The sequence below is a fragment of the Salvelinus alpinus genome, chromosome 18 (assembly GCF_045679555.1).
Source record: "Salvelinus alpinus chromosome 18, SLU_Salpinus.1, whole genome shotgun sequence".
NCBI classification, from domain to species: Eukaryota; Metazoa; Chordata; class Actinopteri; order Salmoniformes; family Salmonidae; genus Salvelinus; species Salvelinus alpinus.
The window spans coordinates 52,121,717-52,146,602 of record NC_092103.1 but is presented as its reverse complement, the minus strand read 5'-3'; the positions used below and the strand labels follow the sequence as shown (position 1 = coordinate 52,146,602).

The window sequence follows — 24,886 nt, the reverse complement described above, 5'->3', positions numbered from 1 at the left end:
AAAGGGGACTGGGGGTCAGAGTAGTAGGAAGGGGACTGGGGGTCAGAGTAGTGTAAAGGGGACTGGGGGTCAGAGTAGTAGGAAGGGGACTGGGGGTCAGAGTAGTAGGAAGGGGACTGGGGGTCAGAGTAGTGTAAAGGGGACTGGGGGTCAGAGTAGTAGGAAGGGGACTGGGGGTCAGAGTAGTAGGAAGGGGACTGGGGGTCAGAGTAGTGTAAAGGGGACTGGGGGTCAGAGTAGTGTAGTGGGGACTGGGGGTCAGAGTAGTAGGAAGGGGACTGGGGGTCAGAGTAGTGTAAAGGGGACTGGGGGTCAGAGTAGTGTAGAGGGGACTGGGGGTCAGAGTAGTAGGAAGGGGACTGGGGGTCAGAGTAGTGTAAAAGGGACTGGGGGTCAGAGTAGTGTAAAGGGGACTGGGGGTCAGAGTAGTGTAGAGGGGACTGGGGGTCAGAGTAGTGTAAAGGGGACTGGGGGTCAGAGTAGTGTAAAGGGGACTGGGGGTCAGAGTAGTGTAAAGGGGACTGGGGGTCAGAGTAGTGTAAAGGGGACTGGGGGTCAGAGTAGTGTAGAGGGGACTGGGGGTCAGAGTAGTGTAAAGGAGACTGGGGGTCAGAGTAGTGTAAAGGGGACTGGGGGTCAGAGTAGTGTAAAGGGGACTGGGGGTCAGAGTAGTGTAAAGGGGACTGGAGGTCAGAGTAGTGTAAAGGGGACTGGGGGTCAGAGTAGTGTAGAGGGGACTGGGGGTCAGAGTAGTGTAAAGGGGACTGGGGGTCAGAGTAGTGTAGAGGGGACTGGGGGTCAGAGTAGTGTAAAGGGGACTGGGGGTCAGAGTAGTGTAAAGGGGACTGGGGTTCAGAGTAGTGTAAAGGGGACTGGGGGTCAGAGTAGTGTAAAGGGGACTGGGGGTCAGAGTAGTAGGAAGGGGACTGGGGGTCAGAGTAGTGTAAAGTGGACTGGGGGTCAGAGTAGTGTAGAGGGGACTGGGGGTCAGAGTAGTAGGAAGGGGACTGGGGGTCAGAGTAGTGTAAAGGGGACTGGGGGTCAGAGTAGTAGGAAGGGGACTGGGGGTCAGAGTAGTGTAGAGGGGACTGGGGGTCAGAGTAGTAGGAAGGGGACTGGGGGTCAGAGTAGTGTAAAGGGGACTGGGGGTCAGAGTAGTGTAAAGGGGACTGGGGGTCAGAGTAGTGTAGAGGGGACTGGGGGTCAGAGTAGTGTAAAGGGGACTGGGGGTCAGAGTAGTGTAAAGGGGACTGGGGGTCAGAGTAGTGTAAAGGGGACTGGGGGTCAGAGTAGTGTAAAGGGGACTGGGGGTCAGAGTAGTGTAAAGGGGACTGGGGGTCAGAGTAGTGTAAAGGGGACTGGGGGTCAGAGTAGTGTAAAGGGGACTGGGGGTCAGAGTAGTGTAAAGGGGACTGGGGGTCAGAGTAGTGTAAAGGGGACTGGGGGTCAGAGTAGTGTAAAGGGGACTGGGGGTCAGAGTAGTAAGAAGGGGACTGGGGGTCAGAGTAGTAGGAAGGGGACTGGGGGTAAGAGTAGTAGGAAGGGGACTGGGGGTAAGAGTAGTGTAAAGTGGACTGGGGGTCAGAGTAGTAGGAAGGGGACTGGGGGTAAGAGTAGTGTAAAGGGGACTGGGGGTCAGAGTAGTGTAAAGGGGACTGGGGGTCAGAGTAGTGTAGAGGGGACTGGGGTTCAGAGTAGTGTAAAGGGGACTGGGGGTCAGAGTAGTGTAAAGTGGACTGGGGGTCAGAGTAGTGTAAAGTGGACTGGGGGTCAGAGTAGTAGGAAGGGGACTGGGGGTCAGAGTAGTGTAGAGGGGACTGGGGGTCAGAGTAGTGTAAAGGGGACTGGGGGTCAGAGTAGTAGGAAGTGGACTGGGGGTCAGAGTAGTGTAAAGTGGACTGGGGGTCAGAGTAGTGTAAAGGGGACTGGGGGTCAGAGTAGTGTAAAGGGGACTGGGGGTCAGAGTAGTGTAAAGGGGACTGGGGGTCAGAGTAGTGTAAAGGGGACTGGGGGTCAGAGTAGTAGGGAGTGGACTGGGGGTCAGAGTAGTGTAAAGGGGACTGGGGGTCAGAGTAGTAGGAAGTGGACTGGGGGTCAGAGTAGTGTAAAGGGGACTGGGGGTCAGAGTAGTGTAAAGGGGACTGGGGGTCAGAGTAGTAGGAAGGGGACTGGGGGTCAGAGTAGTGTAAAGGGGACTGGGGGTCAGAGTAGTAGGAAGTGGACTGGGGGTCCGAGTAGTGTAAAGGGGACTGGGGGTCAGAGTAGTGTAAAGTGGACTGGGGGTCAGAGTAGTAGGAAGGGGACTGGGGGTCAGAGTAGTGTAAAGGGGACTGGGGGTCAGAGTAGTGTAAAGGGGACTGGGGGTCAGAGTAGTGTAAAGTGGACTGGGGGTCAGAGTAGTGTAAAGTGGACTGGGGGTCAGAGTAGTAGGAAGGGGACTGGGGGTCAGAGTAGTGTAGAGGGGACTGGGGGTCAGAGTAGTAGGAAGGGGACTGGGGGTCAGAGTAGTGTAAAGGGGACTGGGGGTCAGAGTAGTAGGAAGGGGACTGGGGGTCAGAGTAGTGTAGAGGGGACTGGGGGTCAGAGTAGTAGGAAGGGGACTGGGGGTCAGAGTAGTGTAAAGGGGACTGGGGGTCAGAGTAGTGTAAAGGGGACTGGGGGTCAGAGTAGTGTAAAGGGGACTGGGGGTCAGAGTAGTGTAGAGGGGACTGGGGTTCAGAGTAGTAGGAAGGGGACTGGGGGGCAGAGTAGTGTAAAGTGGACTGGGGGTCAGAGTAGTGTAAAGTGGACTGGGGGTCAGAGTAGTGTAAAGTGGACTGGGGGTCAGAGTAGTAGGAAGGGGACTGGGGGTCAGAGTAGTGTAGAGGGGACTGGGGGTCAGAGTAGTAGGAAGGGGACTGGGGGTCAGAGTAGTGTAAAGGGGACTGGGGGTCAGAGTAGTGTAAAGGGGACTGGGGGTCAGAGTAGTGTAAAGGGGACTGGGGGTCAGAGTAGTAGGAAGGGGACTGGGGGTCAGAGTAGTGTAGAGGGGACTGGGGGTCAGAGTAGTAGGAAGGGGACTGGGGGTCAGAGTAGTGTAAAGGGGACTGGGGGTCAGAGTAGTGTAAAGGGGACTGGGGGTCAGAGTAGTGTAAAGGGGACTGGGGGTCAGAGTAGTGTAGAGGGGACTGGGGGTCAGAGTAGTGTAAAGGGGACTGGGGGTCAGAGTAGTGTAAAGGGGACTGGGGGTCAGAGTAGTGTAAAGGGGACTGGGGGTCAGAGTAGTAGGAAGGGGACTGGGGGTCAGAGTAGTAGCAAGGGGACTGGGGGTCAGAGTAGTGTAAAGGGGACTGGGGGTAAGAGTAGTGTAGAAGGGACTGGGGGTCAGAGTAGTAGGAAGGGGACTGGGGGTCAGAGTAGTGTAAAGTGGACTGGGGGTCAGAGTAGTGTAAAGGGGACTGGGGGTCAGAGTATTGTAAAGGGGACTGGGGGTCAGAGTAGTGTAGAGGGGACTGGGGGTCAGAGTAGTGTAAAGGGGACTGGGGGTCAGAGTAGTAGGAAGGGGACTGGGGGTCAGAGTAGTAGGAAGGGGACTGGGGGTCAGAGTAGTGTAAAGGGGACTGGGGGTCAGAGTAGTAGGAAGGGGACTGGGGGTCAGAGTAGTGTAAAGGGGACTGGGGGTCAGAGTAGTGTAAAGGGGACTGGGGGTCAGAGTAGTAGGAAGGGGACTGGGGGTCAGAGTAGTAGGAAGGGGACTGGGGGTCAGAGTAGTGTAAAGGGGACTGGGGGTCAGAGTAGTGTAGTGGGGACTGGGGGTCAGAGTAGTAGGAAGGGGACTGGGGGTCAGAGTAGTGTAAAGGGGACTGGGGGTCAGAGTAGTGTAGAGGGGACTGGGGGTCAGAGTAGTAGGAAGGGGACTGGGGGTCAGAGTAGTGTAAAAGGGACTGGGGGTCAGAGTAGTGTAAAGGGGACTGGGGGTCAGAGTAGTGTAGAGGGGACTGGGGTCAGAGTAGTGTAAAGGGGACTGGGGGTCAGAGTAGTGTAAAGGGGACTGGGGGTCAGAGTAGTGTAAAGGGGACTGGGGGTCAGAGTAGTGTAAAGGGGACTGGGGGTCAGAGTAGTGTAGAGGGGACTGGGGGTCAGAGTAGTGTAAAGGAGACTGGGGGTCAGAGTAGTGTAAAGGGGACTGGGGGTCAGAGTAGTGTAAAGGGGACTGGGGGTCAGAGTAGTGTAAAGGGGACTGGGGGTCAGAGTAGTGTAAAGGGGACTGGGGGTCAGAGTAGTGTAGAGGGGACTGGGGGTCAGAGTAGTGTAAAGGGGACTGGGGGTCAGAGTAGTGTAGAGGGGACTGGGGGTCAGAGTAGTGTAAAGGGGACTGGGGGTCAGAGTAGTGTAGAGGGGACTGGGGGTCAGAGTAGTGTAAAGGGGACTGGGGGTCAGAGTAGTGTAAAGGGGACTGGGGTTCAGAGTAGTGTAAAGGGGACTGGGGGTCAGAGTAGTGTAAAGGGGACTGGGGGTCAGAGTAGTAGGAAGGGGACTGGGGGTCAGAGTAGTGTAAAGTGGACTGGGAGTCAGAGTAGTGTAAAGGGGACTGGGGGTCAGAGTAGTGTAAAGTGGACTGGGGGTCAGAGTAGTGTAGAGGGGACTGGGGGTCAGAGTAGTAGGAAGGGGACTGGGGGTCAGAGTAGTGTAAAGGGGACTGGGGGTCAGAGTAGTAGGAAGGGGACTGGGGGTCAGAGTAGTGTAGAGGGGACTGGGGGTCAGAGTAGTAGGAAGGGGACTGGGGGTCAGAGTAGTGTAGAGGGGACTGGGGGTCAGAGTAGTGTAAAGGGGACTGGGGGTCAGAGTAGTAGGAAGGGGACTGGGGGTCAGAGTAGTGTAAAGTGGACTGGGGGTCAGAGTAGTGTAAAGGGGACTGGGGGTCAGAGTAGTGTAAAGGGGACTGGGGGTCAGAGTAGTAGGAAGGGGACTGGGGGTCAGAGTAGTGTAGAGGGGACTGGGGGTCAGAGTAGTAGGAAGGGGACTGGGGGTCAGAGTAGTGTAGAGGGGACTGGGGGTCAGAGTAGTGTAAAGGGGACTGGGGGTCAGAGTAGTGTAAAGGGGACTGGGGGTCAGAGTAGTGTAAAGGGGACTGGGGGTCAGAGTAGTGTAAAGGGGACTGGGGGTCAGAGTAGTGTAAAGGGGACTGGGGGTCAGAGTAGTGTAAAGGGGACTGGGGTTCAGAGTAGTGTAAAGGGGACTGGGGGTCAGAGTAGTGTAAAGTGGACTGGGGGTCAGAGTAGTGTAAAGGGGACTGGGGGTCAGAGTAGTAGGAAGGGGACTGGGGGTCAGAGTAGTGTAAAGGGGACTGGGGGTCAGAGTAGTATAAAGGGGACTGGGGGTCAGAGTAGTGTAAAGGGGACTGGGGGTCAGAGTAGTAGGAAGGGGACTGGGGGTCAGAGTAGTGTAAAGGGGACTGGGGTTCAGAGTAGTGTAAAGTGGACTGGGGGTCAGAGTAGTAGGAAGGGGACTGGGGGTCAGAGTAGTGTAAAGGGGACTGGGGGTCAGAGTATTGTAAAGGGGACTGGGGGTCAGAGTAGTGTAGAGGGGACTGGGGGTCAGAGTAGTGTAAAGGGGACTGGGGGTCAGAGTAGTAGGAAGGGGACTGGGGGTCAGAGTAGTAGGAAGGGGACTGGGGGTCAGAGTAGTGTAAAAGGGACTGGGGGTCAGAGTAGTAGGAAGGGGACTGGGGGTCAGAGTAGTGTAAAGGGGACTGGGGGTCAGAGTAGTGTAAAGGGGACTGGGGGTCAGAGTAGTAGGAAGGGGACTGGGGGTCAGAGTAGTGTAAAGGGGACTGGGGGTCAGAGTAGTGTAGAGGGGACTGGGGGTCAGAGTAGTAGGAAGGGGACTGGGGGTCAGAGTAGTGTAAAGGGGACTGTGGGTCAGAGTAGTGTAAAGGGGACTGGGGGTCAGAGTAGTGTAGAGGGGACTGGGGGTCAGAGAGTGTAAAGGGGACTGGGGGTCAGAGTAGTGTAGACGGGACTGGGGGTCAGAGTAGTGTAAAGGGGACTGGGGGTCAGAGTAGTGTAAAGGGGACTGGGCTTCAGAGTAGTAGGAAGGGGACTGGGGGTCAGAGTAGTGTAAAGTGGACTGGGGGTCAGAGTAGTGTAAAGGGGACTGGGGGTCAGAGTAGTGTAAAGTGGACTGGGGGTCAGAGTAGTGTAAAGGGGACTGGGGGTCAGAGTAGTGTAAAGTGGACTGGGGGTCAGAGTAGTGTAAAGGGGACTGGGCTTCAGAGTAGTGTAAAGGGGACTGGGGGTCAGAGTAGTGTAAAGTGGACTGGGGGTCAGAGTAGTGTAAAGGGGACTGGGGGTCAGAGTAGTAGGAAGGGGACCGGGGGTCAGAGTAGTGTAAAGTGGACTGGGGGTCAGAGTAGTGTAAAGGGGACTGGGGGTCAGAGTAGTGTAAAGTGGACTGGGGGTCAGAGTAGTGTAGAGGGGACTGGGGGTCAGAGTAGTAGGAAGGGGACTGGGGGTCAGAGTAGTGTAAAGGGGACTGGGGGTCAGAGTAGTAGGAAGGGGACTGGGGGTCAGAGTAGTGTAAAGGGGACTGGGGGTCAGAGTAGTGTAAAGGGGACTGGGGGTCAGAGTAGGTTAGAGGGGACTGGGGGTCAGAGTAGTGTAAAGGGGACTGGGGGTCAGAGTAGTAGGAAGGGGACTGGGGGTCAGAGTAGTGGGAAGGGGACTGGGGGTCAGAGTAGTGTAAAGGGGACTGGGGGTCAGAGTAGTGTAAAGGGGACTGGGCTTCAGAGTAGTAGGAAGGGGACTGGGGGTCAGAGTAGTGTAAAGTGGACTGGGGGTCAGAGTAGTGTAAAGGGGACTGGGGGTCAGAGTAGTGTAAAGTGGACTGGGGGTCAGAGTAGTGTAAAGGGGACTGGGGGTCAGAGTAGTGTAAAGTGGACTGGGGGTCAGAGTAGTGTAAAGGGGACTGGGGGTCAGAGTAGTAGGAAGGGGACTGGGGGTCAGAGTAGTGTAAAGTGGACTGGGGGTCAGAGTAGTGTAAAGGGGACTGGGCTTCAGAGTAGTGTAAAGGGGACTGGGGGTCAGAGTAGTGTAAAGTGGACTGGGGGTCAGAGTAGTGTAAAGGGGACTGGGGGTCAGAGTAGTAGGAAGGGGACCGGGGGTCAGAGTAGTGTAAAGTGGACTGGGGGTCAGAGTAGTGTAAAGGGGACTGGGGGTCAGAGTAGTGTAAAGTGGACTGGGGGTCAGAGTAGTGTAGAGGGGACTGGGGGTCAGAGTAGTAGGAAGGGGACTGGGGGTCAGAGTAGTGTAAAGGGGACTGGGGGTCAGAGTAGTAGGAAGGGGACTGGGGGTCAGAGTAGTGTAAAGGGGACTGGGGGTCAGAGTAGTGTAAAGGGGACTGGGGGTCAGAGTAGTGTAGAGGGGACTGGGGGTCAGAGTAGTGTAGAGGGGACTGGGGGTCAGAGTAGTAGGAAGGGGACTGGGGGTCAGAGTAGTGGGAAGGGGACTGGGGGTCAGAGTAGTGTAAAGTGGACTGGGGGTCAGAGTAGTGTAAAGGGGACTGGGGGTCAGAGTAGTGTAAAGGGGACTGGGGGTCAGAGTAGTGTAGAGGGGACTGGGGGTCAGAGTAGTAGGAAGGGGACTGGGGGTCAGAGTAGTGTAAAGGGGACTGGGGGTCAGAGTAGTGTAAAGGGGACTGGGGGTCAGAGTAGTGTAAAGGGGACTGGGGGTCAGAGTAGTGTAAAGGGGACTGGGGGTCAGAGTAGTGTAAAGGGGACTGGGGGTCAGAGTAGTGTAAAGGGGACTGGGGGTCAGAGTAGTAGGAAGGGGACTGGGGGTCAGAGTAGTGTAAAGGGGACTGGGGGTCAGAGTAGTGTAAAGGGGACTGGGGGTCAGAGTAGTGTAGAGGGGACTGGGGGTCAGAGTAGTGTAAAGGGGACTGGGGGTCAGAGTAGTAGGAAGGGGACTGGGGGTCAGAGTAGTAGGAAGGGGACTGGGGGTCAGAGTAGTGTAAAGGGGACTGGGGGTCAGAGTAGTAGGAAGGGGACTGGGGGTCAGAGTAGTGTAAAGGGGACTGGGGGTCAGAGTAGTGTAAAGGGGACTGGGGGTCAGAGTAGTAGGAAGGGGACTGGGGGTCAGAGTAGTAGGAAGGGGACTGGGGGTCAGAGTAGTGTAAAGGGGACTGGGGGTCAGAGTAGTGTAGAGGGGACTGGGGGTCAGAGTAGTAGGAAGGGGACTGGGGGTCAGAGTAGTGTAAAGGGGACTGGGGGTCAGAGTAGTGTAAAGGGGACTGGGGGTCAGAGTAGTAGGAAGGGGACTGGGGGTCAGAGTAGTGTAAAAGGGACTGGGGGTCAGAGTAGTGTAAAGGGGACTGGGGGTCAGAGTAGTGTAGAGGGGACTGGGGGTCAGAGTAGTGTAAAGGGGACTGGGGGTCAGAGTAGTGTAAAGGGGACTGGGGGTCAGAGTAGTGTAAAAGGGACTGGGGGTCAGAGTAGTGTAGAGGGGACTGGGGGTCAGAGTAGTGTAAAGGGGACTGGGGGTCAGAGTAGTGTAAAGGGGACTGGGGGTCAGAGTAGTGTAAAGGGGACTGGGGGTCAGAGTAGTGTAGAGGGGACTGGGGGTCAGAGTATTAGGAAGGGGACTGGGGGTCAGAGTAGTGTAAAGGGGACTGGGGGTCAGAGTAGTGTAGAGGGGACTGGGGGTAAGAGTAGTGTAGAGGGGACTGGGGGTCAGAGTAGTGTAAAGGGGACTGGGGGTCATAGTAGTGTAAAGGGGACTGGGGGTCAGAGTAGTAGGAAGGGGACTGGGGGTCAGAGTAGTGTAAAGTGGACTGGAGGTCAGAGTAGTGTAAAGGGGACTGGGGGTCAGAGTAGTAGGAAGGGGACTGGGGGTCAGAGTAGTGTAAAGTGGACTGGGGGTCAGAGTAGTGTAAAGGGGACTGGGGGTCAGAGTAGTGTAAAGGGGACTGGGGGTCAGAGTAGTGTAGAGGGGACTGGGGGTCAGAGTAGTAGGAAGGGGACTGGGGGTCAGAGTAGTGTAAAGGGGACTGGGGGTCAGAGTAGTAGGAAGGGGACTGGGGGTCAGAGTAGTGTAAAGTGGACTGGGGGTCAGAGTAGTGTAGAGGGACTGGGGGTCAGAGTAGTGTAGAGGGGACTGGGGGTCAGAGTAGTAGGAAGGGGACTGGGGGTCAGAGTAGTGTAAAGGGGACTGGGGGTCAGAGTAGTAGGAAGGGGACTGGGGGTCAGAGTAGTGTAAAGTGGACTGGGGGTCAGAGTAGTGTAAAGGGGACTGGGGGTCAGAGTAGTGTAAAGTGGACTGGGGGTCAGAGTAGTGTAGAGGGGACTGGGGGTCAGAGTAGTAGGAAGGGGACTGGGGGTCAGAGTAGTGTAAAGGGGACTGGGGGTCAGAGTAGTAGGAAGGGGACTGGGGGTCAGAGTAGTGTAAAGTGGACTGGGGGTCAGAGTAGTGTAAAGTGGACTGGGGGTCAGAGTAGTGTAAAGGGGACTGGGGGTCAGAGTAGTGTAAAGGGGACTGGGGGTCAGAGTAGTGTAAAGTGGACTGGGGGTAAGAGTAGTGTAAAGGGGACTGGGGGTCAGAGTAGTGTAAAGTGGACTGGGGGTCAGAGTAGTAGGAAGGGGACTGGGGGTCAGAGTAGTGTAAAGGGGACTGGGGGTCAGAGTAGTAGGAAGGGGACTGGGGGTCAGAGTAGTGTAGAGGGGACTGGGGGTCAGAGTAGTAGGAAGGGGACTGGGGGTCAGAGTAGTGTAAAGGGGACTGGGGGTCAGAGTAGTAGGAAGGGGACTGGGGGTCAGAGTAGTAGGAAGGGGACTGGGGGTCAGAGTAGTGTAAAGGGGACTGGGGGTCAGAGTAGTAGGAAGGGGACTGGGGGTCAGAGTAGTGTAAAGGGGACTGGGGGTCAGAGTAGTGTAAAGGGGACTGGGGGTCAGAGTAGTAGGAAGGGGACTGGGGGTCAGAGTAGTAGGAAGGGGACTGGGGGTCAGAGTAGTGTAAAGGGGACTGGGGGTCAGAGTAGTGTAGAGGGCACTGGGGGTCAGAGTAGTAGGAAGGGGACTGGGGGTCAGAGTAGTGTAAAGGGGACTGGGGGTCAGAGTAGTGTAAAGGGGACTGGGGGTCAGAGTAGTGTAGAGGGGACTGGGGGTCAGAGTAGTAGGAAGGGGACTGGGGGTCAGAGTAGTGTAAAAGGGACTGGGGGTCAGAGTAGTGTAAAGGGGACTGGGGGTCAGAGTAGTGTAGAGGGGACTGGGGGTCAGAGTAGTGTAAAGGGGACTGGGGGTCAGAGTAGTGTAAAGGGGACTGGGGGTCAGAGTAGTGTAAAGGGGACTGGGGGTCAGAGTAGTGTAAAGGGGACTGTGGGTCAGAGTAGTGTAGAGGGGACTGGGGGTCAGAGTAGTGTAAAGGGGACTGGGGGTCAGAGTAGTGTAAAGGGGACTGGGGGTCAGAGTAGTGTAAAGGGGACTGGGGGTCAGAGTAGTGTAAAGGGGACTGGGGGTCAGAGTAGTGTAAAGGGGACTGGGGGTCAGAGTAGTGTAGAGGGGACTGGGGGTCAGAGTAGTAGGAAGGGGACTGGGGGTCAGAGTAGTGTAAAGGGGACTGGGGGTCAGAGTAGTGTAAAGGGGACTGGGGGTCAGAGTAGTGTAGAGGGGACTGGGGGTCAGAGTAGTGTAAAGGGGACTGGGGGTCAGAGTAGTGTAAAGGGGACTGGGGGTCAGAGTAGTAGGAAGGGGACTGGGGGTCAGAGTAGTGTAAAGGGGACTGGGGGTCAGAGTAGTGTAAAGTGGACTGGGGGTCAGAGTAGTGTAGAGGGGACTGGGGTCAGAGTAGTAGGAAGGGGACTGGGGGTCAGAGTAGTGTAAAGGGGACTGGGGGTCAGAGTAGTAGGAAGGGGACTGGGGGTCAGAGTAGTGTAAAGTGGACTGGCGGTCAGAGTAGTGTAAAGGGGACTGAGGGTCAGAGTAGTGTAAAGTGGACTGGGGGTCAGAGTAGTGTAGAGGGGACTGGGGGTCAGAGTAGTAGGAAGGGGACTGGGGGTCAGAGTAGTGTAGAGGGGACTGAGGGTCAGAGTAGTGGGAAGAGGACTGGGGGTCAGAGTAGTAGGAAGGGGACTGGGGGTCAGAGTAGTGTAAAGGGGACTGGGGGTCAGAGTAGTGTAAAGGGGACTGGGGGTCAGAGTAGTGTAGAGGGGACTGGGGGTCAGAGTAGTGTAAAGGGGACTGGGGGTCAGAGTAGTGTAAAGGGGACTGGGGGTCAGAGTAGTGTAAAGGGGACTGGGGGTCAGAGTAGTAGGAAGGGGACTGGGGGTCAGAGTAGTGTAGAGGGGACTGAGGGTCAGAGTAGTGGGAAGAGGACTGGGGGTCAGAGTAGTGTAGAGGGGACTGGGGGTCAGAGTAGTAGGAAGGGGACTGGGGGTCAGAGTAGTGTAAAGGGGACTGGGGGTCAGAGTAGTAGGAAGGGGACTGGGGGTCAGAGTAGTGTAAAGTGGACTGGGGGTCAGAGTAGTGTAAAGGGGACTGGGGGTCAGAGTAGTGTAAAGTGGACTGGGGGTCAGAGTAGTGTAGAGGGGACTGGGGGTCAGAGTAGTAGGAAGGGGACTGGGGGTCAGAGTAGTGTAAGGGGGACTGGGGGTCAGAGTAGTAGGAAGGGGACTGGGGGTCAGAGTAGTGTAAAGTGGACTGGGGGTCAGAGTAGTGTAAAGTGGACTGGGGGTCAGAGTAGTGTAGAGGGGACTGGGGGTCAGAGTAGTAGGAAGGGGACTGGGGGTCAGAGTAGTGTAAAGTGGACTGGGGGTCAGAGTAGTGTAAAGGGGACTGAGGGTCAGAGTAGTGTAAAGTGGACTGGGGGTCAGAGTAGTGTAGAGGGGCATGGGGGTCAGAGTAGTAGGAAGGGGACTGGGGGTCAGAGTAGTGTAGAGGGGACTGAGGGTCAGAGTAGTGGGAAGAGGACTGGGGGTCAGAGTAGTAGGAAGGGGACTGGGGGTCAGAGTAGTGTAAAGGGGACTGGGGGTCAGAGTAGTGTAAAGGGGACTGGGGGTCAGAGTAGTGTAAAGGGGACTGGGGGTCAGAGTAGTGTAGAGGGGACTGGGGGTCAGAGTAGTGTAAAGGGGACTGGGGGTCAGAGTAGTAGGAAGGGGACTGGGGGTCAGAGTAGTGTAAAGGGGACTGGGGGTCAGAGTAGTGTAAAGGGGACTGGGGGTCAGAGTAGTGTAGAGGGGACTGGGGGTCAGAGTAGTGTAGAGGGGACTGGGGGTCAGAGTAGTGTAAAGGGGACTGGGGGTCAGAGTAGTGTAAAGGGGACTGGGGGTCAACCCAGTCACTTCCGGGTTGGAGCGAGCGGTCGCATTCGCACTTTGGTCCGCAGGTAGTATAACTTTTCATTACATTTCATTACATTTCATTATAGTACAATGGTTTGATTTGTCTAATCTTAGCAATTTCTTCTTAGCTAGCTACATAGCCGTCTTTGTATCAAAGATAATTGCGTAATTATCGTATTTCGTCGTCCTAACGCAGTCTACACTGCTATCTGCCCAGCAGCTAGCCAGCTAGCAAACGTCCACCGTCTACCGAATAGCAGCACTGTAGCAACTATTACACCCAACTGAACGACTTGATTAGTGTAGTGTTAGCTAGCTACATAGTTGTCTTTGCTGTCTTCGTATCCAAGATAATTGTGTAGTTTAGAGTGTGTAGTTTTAGAGTGATTATCTTAATTTACCGAGGTTAGCTAGCCAGCTATTTGTCATCCTTAACGTAGGAGACACTGCTAGCTAGCCAACAGCTAGCCAACGTCTACCGAATAGAACTTCCGCACTCAACAACCCGGTCGCATTCCGCTTCGCTCCACAGGTAGTATCACATTTTCATTTCATTTCATTACAGTACAACGGTTTGATTTGTTTGATCGTAGCTAGCTACATAGCTAGCTACATAGCCGTCTTTGTATCAAAGATAATTGTGTAGTCTAGAGCGATTTTCTAGGTTAGCTAGCCAGCTATTGTCGTTCTTTTAACGCAACGTAACGTAATCAACACTGCAAGCTAGCCAGCTAGCCCCCGAATAGCAGCACTGTAGATACTATTACACTCAACGGAACGACTTGATTAGTGTAGTGTCAACAACGCAGCCACTGCCAGCTAGCCTACAAAGTCAACAACTGCCAGCTAGCCTACAAAGTCAACAACGCAGCCACTGCCAGCTAGCCTACTTCAGCAGTACTGTATCATCTTAATCATTTTAGTCAATAAGATTCTTGCTACGTAAGCTTAACTTTCTGAACATTCGAGACGCGTAGTCCACTTGCCACTCCAATCTCCTTTGCATTAGCGTAGTCTCTTCTGTAGCCTGTCAACTATGTGTCTGTCTATCCCTGTTCTCTCCTCTCTGCACAGACCATACAAACGCTCCACACCGCGTGGCATCGGCCACCCTAATCTGGTGGTCCCAGCGCGCACGACCCACGTGGAGTTCCAGGTCTCCGGTAGCCTCTGGAACTGCCGATCTGCGGCCAACAAGGCAGAGTTCATCTCAGCCTATGCCTCCCTCCAGTCCCTCGACTTCTTGGCACTGACGGAAACATGGATCACCACAGATAACACTGCTACTCCTACTGCTCTCTCTTCGTCCGCCCACGTGTTCTCGCACACCCCGAGAGCTTCTGGTCAGCGGGGTGGTGGCACCGGGATCCTCATCTCTCCCAAGTGGTCATTCTCTCTTTCTCCCCTTACCCATCTGTCTATCGCCTCCTTTGAATTCCATGCTGTCACAGTTACCAGCCCTTTCAAGCTTAACATCCTTATCATTTATCGCCCTCCAGGTTCCCTCGGAGAGTTCATCAATGAGCTCGATGCCTTGATTAGCTCCTTTCCTGAGGACGGCTCACCTCTCACAGTTCTGGGCGACTTTAACCTCCCCACGTCTACCTTTGACTCATTCCTCTCTGCCTCCTTCTTTCCACTCCTCTCCTCTTTTGACCTCACCCTCTCACCTTCCCCCCCTACTCACAAGGCAGGCAATACGCTCGACCTCATCTTTACTAGATGCTGTTCTTCCACTAACCTCATTGCAACTCCCCTCCAAGTCTCCGACCACTACCTTGTATCCTTTTCCCTCTCGCTCTCATCCAACACTTCCCACACTGCCCCTACTCGGATGGTATCGCGCCGTCCCAACCTTCGCTCTCTCTACCCCGCTACCCTCTCCTCTTCCATCCTATCATCTCTTCCCTCTGCTCAAACCTTCTCCAACGTATCTCCTGATTCTGCCTCCTCAACCCTCCTCTCCTCCCTTTCTGCATCCTTTGACTCTCTATGTCCCCTATCCTCCAGGCCGGCTCGGTCCTCCCCTCCCGCTCCGTGGCTCGACGACTCATTGCGAGCTCACAGAACAGGGCTCCGGGCAGCCGAGCGGAAATGGAGGAAAACTCGCCTCCCTGCGGACCTGGCATCCTTTCACTCCCTCCTCTCTACATTTTCCTCTTCTGTCTCTGCTGCTAAAGCCACTTTCTACCACTCTAAATTCCAAGCATCTGCCTCTAACCCTAGGAAGCTCTTTGCCACCTTCTCCTCCCTCCTGAATCCTCCTCCCCCCCCCCCTCCTCCCTCTCTGCAGATGACTTCGTCAACCATTTTGAAAAGAAGGTCGACGACATCCGATCCTCGTTTGCTAAGTCAAACGACACCGCTGGTTCTGCTCACACTGCCCTACCCTGTGCTCTGACCTCTTTCTCCCCTCTCTCTCCAGATGAAATCTCGCGTCTTGTGACGGCCGGCCGCCCAACAACCTGCCCGCTTGACCCTATCCCCTCCTCTCTTCTCCAGACCATTTCCGGAGACCTTCTCCCTTACCTCACCTCGCTCATCAACTCATCCCTGACCGCTGGCTACGTCCCTTCCGTCTTCAAGAGAGCGAGAGTTGCACCCCTTCTGAAAAAACCTACACTCGATCCCTCCGATGTCAACAACTACAGACCAGTATCCCTTCTTTCTTTTCTCTCCAAAACTCTTGAACGTGCCGTCCTTGGCCAGCTCTCCCGCTATCTCTCTCAGAATGACCTTCTTGATCCAAATCAGTCAGGTTTCAAGACTAGTCATTCAACTGAGACTGCTCTTCTCTGTATCACGGAGGCGCTCCGCACTGCTAAAGCTAACTCTCTCTCCTCTGCTCTCATCCTTCTAGACCTATCGGCTGCCTTCGATACTGTGAACCATCAGATCCTCCTCTCCACCCTCTCCGAGTTGGGCATCTCCGGCGCGGCCCACGCTTGGATTGCGTCCTACCTGACAGGTCGCTCCTACCAGGTGGCGTGGCGAGAATCTGTCTCCTCACCACGTGCTCTCACCACTGGTGTCCCCCAGGGCTCTGTTCTAGGCCCTCTCCTATTCTCGCTATACACCAAGTCACTTGGCTCTGTCATAACCTCACATGGTCTCTCCTATCATTGCTATGCAGACGACACACAACTAATCTTCTCCTTTCCCCCTTCTGATGACCAGGTGGCGAATCGCATCTCTGCATGTCTGGCAGACATATCAGTGTGGATGACGGATCACCACCTCAAGCTGAACCTCGGCAAGACGGAGCTGCTCTTCCTCCCGGGGAAGGACTGCCCGTTCCATGATCTCGCCATCACGGTTGACAACTCCATTGTGTCCTCCTCCCAGAGCGCTAAGAACCTTGGCGTGATCCTGGACAACACCCTGTCGTTCTCAACTAACATCAAGGCGGTGGCCCGTTCCTGTTGGTTCATGCTCTACAACATCCGCAGAGTACGACCCTGCCTCACACAGGAAGCGGCGCAGGTCCTAATCCAGGCACTTGTCATCTCCCGTCTGGATTACTGCAACTCGCTGTTGGCTGGGCTCCCTGCCTGTGCCATTAAACCCCTACAACTCATCCAGAACGCCGCAGCCCGTCTGGTGTTCAACCTTCCCAAGTTCTCTCACGTCACCCCGCTCCTCCGCTCTCTCCACTGGCTTCCAGTTGAAGCTCGCATCCGCTACAAGACCATGGTGCTTGCCTACGGAGCTGTGAGGGGAACGGCACCTCAGTACCTCCAGGCTCTGATCAGGCCCTACACCCAAACAAGGGCACTGCGTTCATCCACCTCTGGCCTGCTCGCCTCCCTACCACTGAGGAAGTACAGTTCCCGCTCAGCCCAGTCAAAACTGTTCGCTGCTCTGGCACCCCAATGGTGGAACAAACTCCCTCACGACGCCAGGACAGCGGAGTCAATCACCACCTTCCGGAGACACCTGAAACCCCACCTCTTTAAGGAATACCTAGGATAGGATAAAGTAATCCTTCTCACCCCCCCCCCCTTAAAAGATTTAGATGCACTATTGTAAAGTGGCTGTTCCACTGGATGTCATAAGGTGAATGCACCAATTTGTAAGTCGCTCTGGATAAGAGCGTCTGCTAAATGACTTAAATGTAAAATGTAAATGTGTAAAGGGGACTGGGGGTCAGAGTAGTGTAAAGGGGACTGGGGGTCAGAGTAGTGTAAAGGGGACTGGGGGTCAGAGTAGTGTAAAGGGGACTGGGGGTCAGAGTAGTGTAGAGGGGACTGGGGGTCAGAGTAGTGTAAAGGGGACTGGGGGTCAGAGTAGTGTAAAGGGGACTGGGGGTCAGAGTAGTAGGAAGAGTCCCTTTTCACTCCGTATTTTCTCACCTGATAAAGAATGAGATCCTCACCATCCCGTCTTGTGCCTGTCTCTCCAGCCTCCCCTAGGGAACCCACGGTGACGTGTCGATCCAACACCTACCCTAAAGGTTTCTACTGTAGCTGGCACCTACAGCACCCCACCTCCATACCCACAGACTTCGACGTCACCGTCCTGTAAGAATCAAAACCTTGTCTCTGATTGATTATCTCTCTCTCTCTCTCTCTCTCTCTCTCTCTCTCTCTCTCTCTCTCTCTCTCTCTCTCTCTCTCTCTCTCTCTCTCTCTCTCTCTATCTCTGTCTGTCTGTCTGTCTGTCTGTCTGTCTGTCTGTCTGTCTGTCTGTCTGTCTGTCTGAGTTTGGGGCTACACTTCACCATGCCTCAGAAAACTCACTGACAGCCTCTCTCAGCAGGTGGTCTCCTAGCAACCTCATTAATGTTGTACAGACAATATTTCACATTCGAATAATCATTTAGAGAACCACTGGGTCCTCTGAACGTTGTTGTCTGAAAGGATATCTCTCCATGAGCCTCATTATCCCCCACTGCCACCCTCTATAAGGGTCAACCCCCACTACAACCCCCACTACAACCCACACTACAACCCCCACTACAACCCCCACTACAACCCACACTACAACCCCCCTACAACCCCCACTACAACCCCCACTACAACCCACACTACAACCCACACTACAACCCCCACTACAACCCCCACTATAACCCCCACTACAACCCCCACTACAACCCACACTACAACCCCCACTATAACCCACACTACAACCCACACTACAACCCCCACTACAACCCCCACTACAACCCACACTACAACCCACACTACAACCCCCACTACAACCCACACTACAACCCACACTACAACCCCCACTACAACCCCCACTATAACCCACACTACAACCCACACTACAACCCACACTACAACCCCCACTACAACCCCCACTACAACCCACACTACAACCCACACTACAACCCCCACTACAACCCCCACTATAACCCACACTACAACCCACACTACAACCCACACTACAACCCACACTACAACCCCCACTACAACCCCCACTATAACCCACACTACAACCCACACTACAACCCCCACTACAACCCCCACTATAACCCCCACTACAACCCACACTACAACCCCCACTACAACCCACACTACAACCCACACTACAACCCCCACTACAACCCCCACTATAACCCACACTACAACCCACACTACAACCCACACTACAACCCCCACTACAACCCCCACTACAACCCACACTACAACCCCCACTACAACCCCCACTACAACCCACACTACAACCCCCACTACAACCCACACTACAACCCCCACTACAACCCCCACTACAACCCCCACTACAACCCCCACTACAACCCACACTACAACCCACACTACAACCCCCACTACAACCCACACTACAACCCACACTACAACCCACACTACAACCCCCACTACAACCCACACTACAACCCCCACTACAACCCACACTACAACCCACACTACAACCCCCACTACAACCCACACTACAACCCACACTACAACCCACACTACAACCCACACTACAACCCCCACTACAACCCACACTACAACCCACACTACAACCCACACTACAACCCACACTACAACCCCCACTACAACCCACACTACAACCCACACTACAACCCACACTACAACCCACACTACAACCCCCACTACAACCCACACTACAACCCACACTACAACCCACACTACAACCCACACTACAACCCACACTACAACCCACACTACAACCCACACTACAACCCACACTACAACCCACACTATAAGGGTCAACCCCCACTACAACCCACACTATAACCCACTATAAGGGTCAACCCACACTACCACCCACACTCTGAGCCTCATTAACTTCTCTAGGGTAGGGGGCAGCATTCGGAAGTTTGGATGAATAGAATGCCCAAATTAAACTGCCTACATCTCGGGCCCAGAATATATGATATGCATATAACTGGTAGATTTTGGATAGAAAACACTCTAAAGTTTCCAAAACTGTTAAAATAGTGTATAACAGAACTGATTTGGCAGGCGAAAACCTGAGAAAAATCCATTCAGGAAGTTTTTTTGGGGGTTTTGTAGTTTTCTATTCAATGCCAATACAGTATCCATTGACTTAGGACTCAAAGTTCCTATGCCTTCCACTAGATGTCAACAGTCTTCAGAAAATGTTTCAGGCTTGTATTCTGAAAAATGAAGAAGTAAGAGCAGTTGAATGAGTGGACCCTGCCGTGTCACAGAGCTTTTTCCTGCGCCAGACTGAGAAAGTGCGTTCCTTGTTTACATTTTATATTGAAGACATTATTGTCCGGTTGAAATATTATTGATTATTTAGGCTAAAAACAACCTGAGGATTGAATATAAACATCGTTTGACATGTTTCTATGAACTTTACGGATACAATTTGGATTTTTTTGTCTTTCCGTTTTTACTTTGTTTGAGCCTGTGGATTACTGAAGAAAACGGGTATAAAGAGACTTTATCGAACAAAAATAAAATTTATTGAGTAAATGAATGTCTGCTGAATGCAACCATATGTAGATCATCAAAGGTAAGGGATTAATTTGATCTCTATTTGTAAATTGTGTAACTGTTCTACCTGGCTGGCTACAGTTTGTAATGATTTCTCTAGTGGGATATGTTCTCATAATCGTAAGGTATGCTTTCGCGGGAAAGCATTTGTAAAATCTGACAGCGTGGTTGGATTCACAAGCAGTTAATCTTTAAACCTATGTAAAATATGTTTTGTTTTCAGAATTTTTATAATGAGTATTTCTGTATTTGAATTTGGCGCCCAGCAGTTTCACTGGCTGTTGAAGAGGTGGGACGCTACCGTCTAACGTGCCCAAGAGAGGTTAACCCCCACTATCACCCACTATAATGGTCAACCCACACTACAACCCACTATAAGGGTCAACCCACACTACCACCCACTATAAGGGTCAACCCACACTACCACCCACTATAACGGTCAACCCACACTACCACCCACTATAAGGGTCAACCCCCACTACCACCCACTATAATGGCACATCCTCTGTCTCCTATAGAGATCTCAGAAAGCCTGTCAGCACCCTGGTTCAAAGGCCCTTAGATACTGACAACACCACAATCACAATGGATGGATTGTCTGTTAGAAAAAGTTGCAGTGTGAAGGAAGTTATCATTTAATTCAATCTAGTTTAGTGGTAAGACAACATCTCCTTCTCTAACATAACAAGACAACATCTCATTCTCTAACATAATAAGACAACATCTCCTTCTCTAACATAACAAGACAACATCTCCTTCTCTAACTTAATAAGACATCTCCTTCTCCAACATAATAAGACCTCAACTCCTATAGCATAATAAGACAACATCTCCTTCTCTAACATAATAAGACAACATCTCCTTCTCTAACATAACAAGACATCTCCTTCTCTAACATAATAAGACAATATCTCCTTCTCTAACATAATAAGACAACATCTCCTTCTGTAACATAATAAGACAATATCTCATTCTCTAACATAACAAGACAACATCTCCTTCTCTAACATAACAAGACAACATCTCCTTCTCTAACATAACAAGACAACATCTCCTTCTGTAACATAATACGACAACATCTCCTTCTACAACATAATAAGACCTCAACTCCTATAGCATAATAAGACCTCAACTCCTATAGCATAAAAAGACCTCAACTCCTATAGCATAAAAAGACCTCAACTCCTATAGCATAAAAAGACCTCAACTCCTATAGCATAATAAGACCTCAACTCCTATAGCATAATAAGACCTCAACTCCTATAGCATAATAAGACCTCAACTCCTATAGCATAATAAGACCTCAACTCCTATAGCATAATAAGACCTCAACTCCTATAGCATAATAAGACCTCAACTCCTATAGCATAAAAATACCTCAACTCCTATAGCATAATAAGACCTCAACTCCTATAGCATAATAAGACCTCAACTCCTATAGCATAATAAGACCTCAACTCCTATAGCATAATAAGACCTCAACTCCTATAGCATAATAAGACCTCAACTCCTATAGCATAATAAGACCTCAACTCCTATAGCATAATAAGACCTCAACTCCTATAGCGTAATAAGACCTCAACTCCTATAGCATAATAAGACCTCAACTCCTATAGCATAATAAGACCTCAACTCCTATAGCATAAAAAGACCTCAACTCCTATAGCATAATAAGACCTCAACTCCTATAGCATAATAAGACCTCAACTCCTATAGCATAATAAGACCTCAACTCCTATAGCATAATAAGACCTCAACTCCTATAGCATAATAAGACCTCAACTCCTATAGCATAATAAGACAACATCTCCTTCTCCAACATAATAAGACCTCAACTCCTATAGCATAATAAGACCTCAACTCCTATAGCATAATAAGACCTCAACTCCTATAGCATAATAAGACTCCGACTACAATAAGACCACATACAGAGAAGTGCGATGCATTTTTCTCTCCATGTCTATACTTTGTTCATTAACGTTGTCATCCTCCCCCCTCTGTCATCCTCCCCCCTCTCTGTCATCATCCCCTCCTCTCTGTCATCCTCCCATCTCTCTGTCATCCTCCCCACCACTCTGTCATCCTCCCCACAACTCTGTCATCCTCCCCACCTCTCTGTCATCATCCCCCCTCTCTGTCATCATCCCCTCCTCTCTGTCATCCTCCCCACCACTCTGTCATCCTCCCCACCACTCTGTCATCATCCCTCCTCTCTGTCATCCTCCCTCCCTCTCTGTCATCCTCCCCCCCTCTCTGTCATCCTCCCCTCTCTCTGTCATCCTCCCCTCCTCTCTGTCATCCTCCCATCTCTCTGTCAACCTCCCCTCCTCTCTGTCATCATCCCCCCTCTCTGTCATCATCCCCTCCTCTCTGTCATCCTCCCCACCACTCTGTCATCCTCCCCACCACTCTGTCAACCTCCCCACCACTCTGTCATCCTCCCCACCTCTCTGTCATCATCCCCCCTCTCTGTCATCCTCCCTCCCTCTCTGTCATCCTCCCCCCCTCTCTGTCATCCTCCCCTCTCTCTGTCATCCTCCCATCTCTCTGTCATCCTCCCATCTCTCTGTCATCCCCCCCCCTCTCTGTCATCCTCCCATCTCTCTGTCATCCTCCCCTCCTCTCTGTCATCCTCCCATCTCTCTGTCATCCTCCCCTCCTCTCTGTCGTCCTCCCATCTCTCTGTCATCATCCCTCCTCTCTGTCATCATCCCCTCCTCTCTGTCATCCTCCCATCTCTCTGTCATCCTCCCATCTCTCTGTCATCATCACTTCCTCTCTGTCATCCTCCCATCTCTCTGTCATCATCCCTCCTCTATGTCATCATCCCCTCCTCTCTGTCATCCTCCCCTCTCTCTGTCATCCTCCCATCTCTCTGTTATCCTCCCCACCACTCTGTCATCCTCCCCACAACTCTGTCATCCTCCCATCTCTCTGTCATCATCCCTCCTCTCTGTCATCATCCCCTCCTCTCTGTCATCCTCCCATCTCTCTGTCATCATCCCCTCCTCTCTGTCATCCTCCCCTCTCTCTGTCATCCTCCCCCCTCTCTCCTCTCTCTCCTGTCAGACACAACCAGGAGTCCCTAGAAGTAACCAGGGATGTGGTCCATAAGAACCGCTGTCACGTTCAGTTCCCTGAGGTGTTCAGTAGCTACCCTTACAGAGTCAACGTCACGGCCGTCAACGCCCTGGGGAAAGCCTCCACCACCATCAGCTTTGAAGAGTTCAACATAGGTACGTAGACCACCGTAGCGCTGACTTCATTACAACCATGATGTCAGCTCCCCTCACCAGCCACATATCACTCAGAGTGACATGTCCTGTCAGGCTGTATCAACCATGATGTCAGCTCCCCTCACCAGCCACATATCACTCAGAGCAACATGTCCTGTCAGGCTGTATCAACCATGATGTCAGCTCCCCTCACCAGCCACATATCTCCACATAATGTATTGTGGTGATGTGACCCCTAACCCATCTCTCTCCCTGTAGTGAAACCAGACCCCCCTGAAAGGGTGGTGGCCACTCCCATCCCCAGCAACGTTCGTCGTCTGGAGGTCACCTGGAACAGTCCCTCTACCTGGCCTGATGTAGAGATCTTCCCCCTGAAGTACTTCCTACGATACAGACCCCTCATCAGGGACCAGTGGCAACACGTGAGTTATAGATACAGACCCCTCATCAGGGACCAGTGAGTTATAGATACAGACCCCTCATCAGAGACCAGTGAGTTATAGATACAGACCCCTCATCAGGGACCAGTGAGTTATAGATACAGACCCCTCATCAGAGACCAGTGAGTTATAGATACAGACCCCTCATCAGGGACCAGTGAGTTATAGATACAGGCCCCTCATCAGGGACCAGTGAGTTATAGATACAGACCCCTCATCAGGGACCAGTGGCAACACGTGAGTTATAGATACAGACCCCTCATCAGGGACCAGTGAGTTATAGATACAGACCCCTCATCAGAGACCAGTGAGTTATAGATACAGACCCCTCATCAGGGACCAGTGAGTTATAGATACAGACCCCTCATCAGAGACCAGTGAGTTATAGATACAGACCCCTCATCAGGGACCAGTGAGTTATAGATACAGACCCCTCATCAGGGACCAGTGAGTTATAGATACAGACCCCTCATCAGGGACCAGTGAGTTATAGATACAGACCCCTCATCAGAGACCAGTGAGTTATAGATACAGACCCCTCATCAGAGACCAGTGAGTTATAGATACAGACCCCTCATCAGGGACCAGTGAGTTATAGATACAGACCCCTCATCAGAGACCAGTGAGTTATAGATACAGACCCCTCATCAGGGACCAGTGAGTTATAGATACAGACCCCTCATCAGGGACCAGTGAGTTATAGATACAGACCCCTCATCAGGGACCAGTGAGTTATAGATACAGACCCCTCATCAGGGACCAGTGAGTTATAGATACAGACCCCTCATCAGAGACCAGTGAGTTATAGATACAGACCCCTCATCAGGGACCAGTGAGTTATAGATACAGACCCCTCATCAGAGACCAGTGAGTTATAGATACAGACCCCTCATCAGGGACCAGTGGCAACACGTGAGTTATAGATACAGACCCCTCATCAGGGACCAGTGGCAACACGTGAGTTATAGATACAGACCCCTCATCAGGGACCAGTGAGTTATAGATACAGACCCCTCATCAGGGACCAGTGAGTTATAGATACAGACCCCTCATCAGAGACCAGTGAGTTATAGATACAGACCCCTCATCAGGGACCAGTGAGTTATAGATACAGACCCCTCATCAGGGACCAGTGAGTTATAGATACAGACCCCTCATCAGAGACCAGTGGCAACACGTGAGTCAGAGCCTTTCTATCCCTACTGTAGTAGCAGGGTGAATGTACTACTGTAGTAGCAGGGTGAATGTACTACTGTAGTAGCAGGGTGAATGTACTACTGTAGTAGCAGGGTGAATGTACTACTGTAGTAGCAGGGTGAATGTACTACTGTATGTACACCGCATGTTGAACAATGTGAAATATCCCCTTTCCCTTTATACAGTCTGCATTACCATTCCTCTCTATACCAAAGCATTACCATTCCTCTCTATACCAATGCATAAACATTCCTCTCTATACCAATGCATAAACATTCCTCTCTATACCAATGCATAAACATTCCTCTCTATACCAATGCATAAACATTCCTCTCTATACCAATGCATAAACATTCCTCTCTATACCAATGCATAAACATTCCTCTCTATACCAATGCATAAACATTCCTCTCTATACCAATGCATAAACATTCCTCTCTATACCAATGCATAAACATTTCCTATAGATGAATCCTGTCTAAATTGTACTGAGTTCTGCCATGACGCCCTGATCAGAGGTCAGATTCCCTCCATCACTGTTTTAATGTGTTTGCAGAATGTTAGTCTATGTATTGACTGAGCTAGTTATATTACAGAGGACAGGGCTGACATGTCTTCCTGGACAGTATACTGTATTATTGATATATGAAGTCATGAACTAGGTGGGACGTTGATGGAATATTCTCCCTCATAAAACTGGTTCCCATCAAATGTGTCTTGGACTCGAACATCGTATGTGGCCAATGTTCTGTGTTTAGTTTCCGTGTGTTTG

The 24,886-nt window shown here is 52.2% G+C and overlaps 1 protein-coding gene across 1 annotated transcript in view; it reads left to right on the top strand.

Annotated features, from left to right (window-relative positions):
* LOC139544456 (ciliary neurotrophic factor receptor subunit alpha-like) overlaps positions 1 to 24,886 on the top strand; it is a 412,488-nt gene that overhangs the window by 362,833 nt on the left and 24,769 nt on the right. Inside the window, exons 4-6 of the mRNA XM_071351570.1 lie at positions 16,712 to 16,829; positions 22,311 to 22,477; positions 22,736 to 22,899. Coding sequence (XP_071207671.1) covers positions 16,712 to 16,829; positions 22,311 to 22,477; positions 22,736 to 22,899 — 449 coding nt within the window. The remainder of the gene's footprint in view (positions 1 to 16,711; positions 16,830 to 22,310; positions 22,478 to 22,735; positions 22,900 to 24,886) is intronic.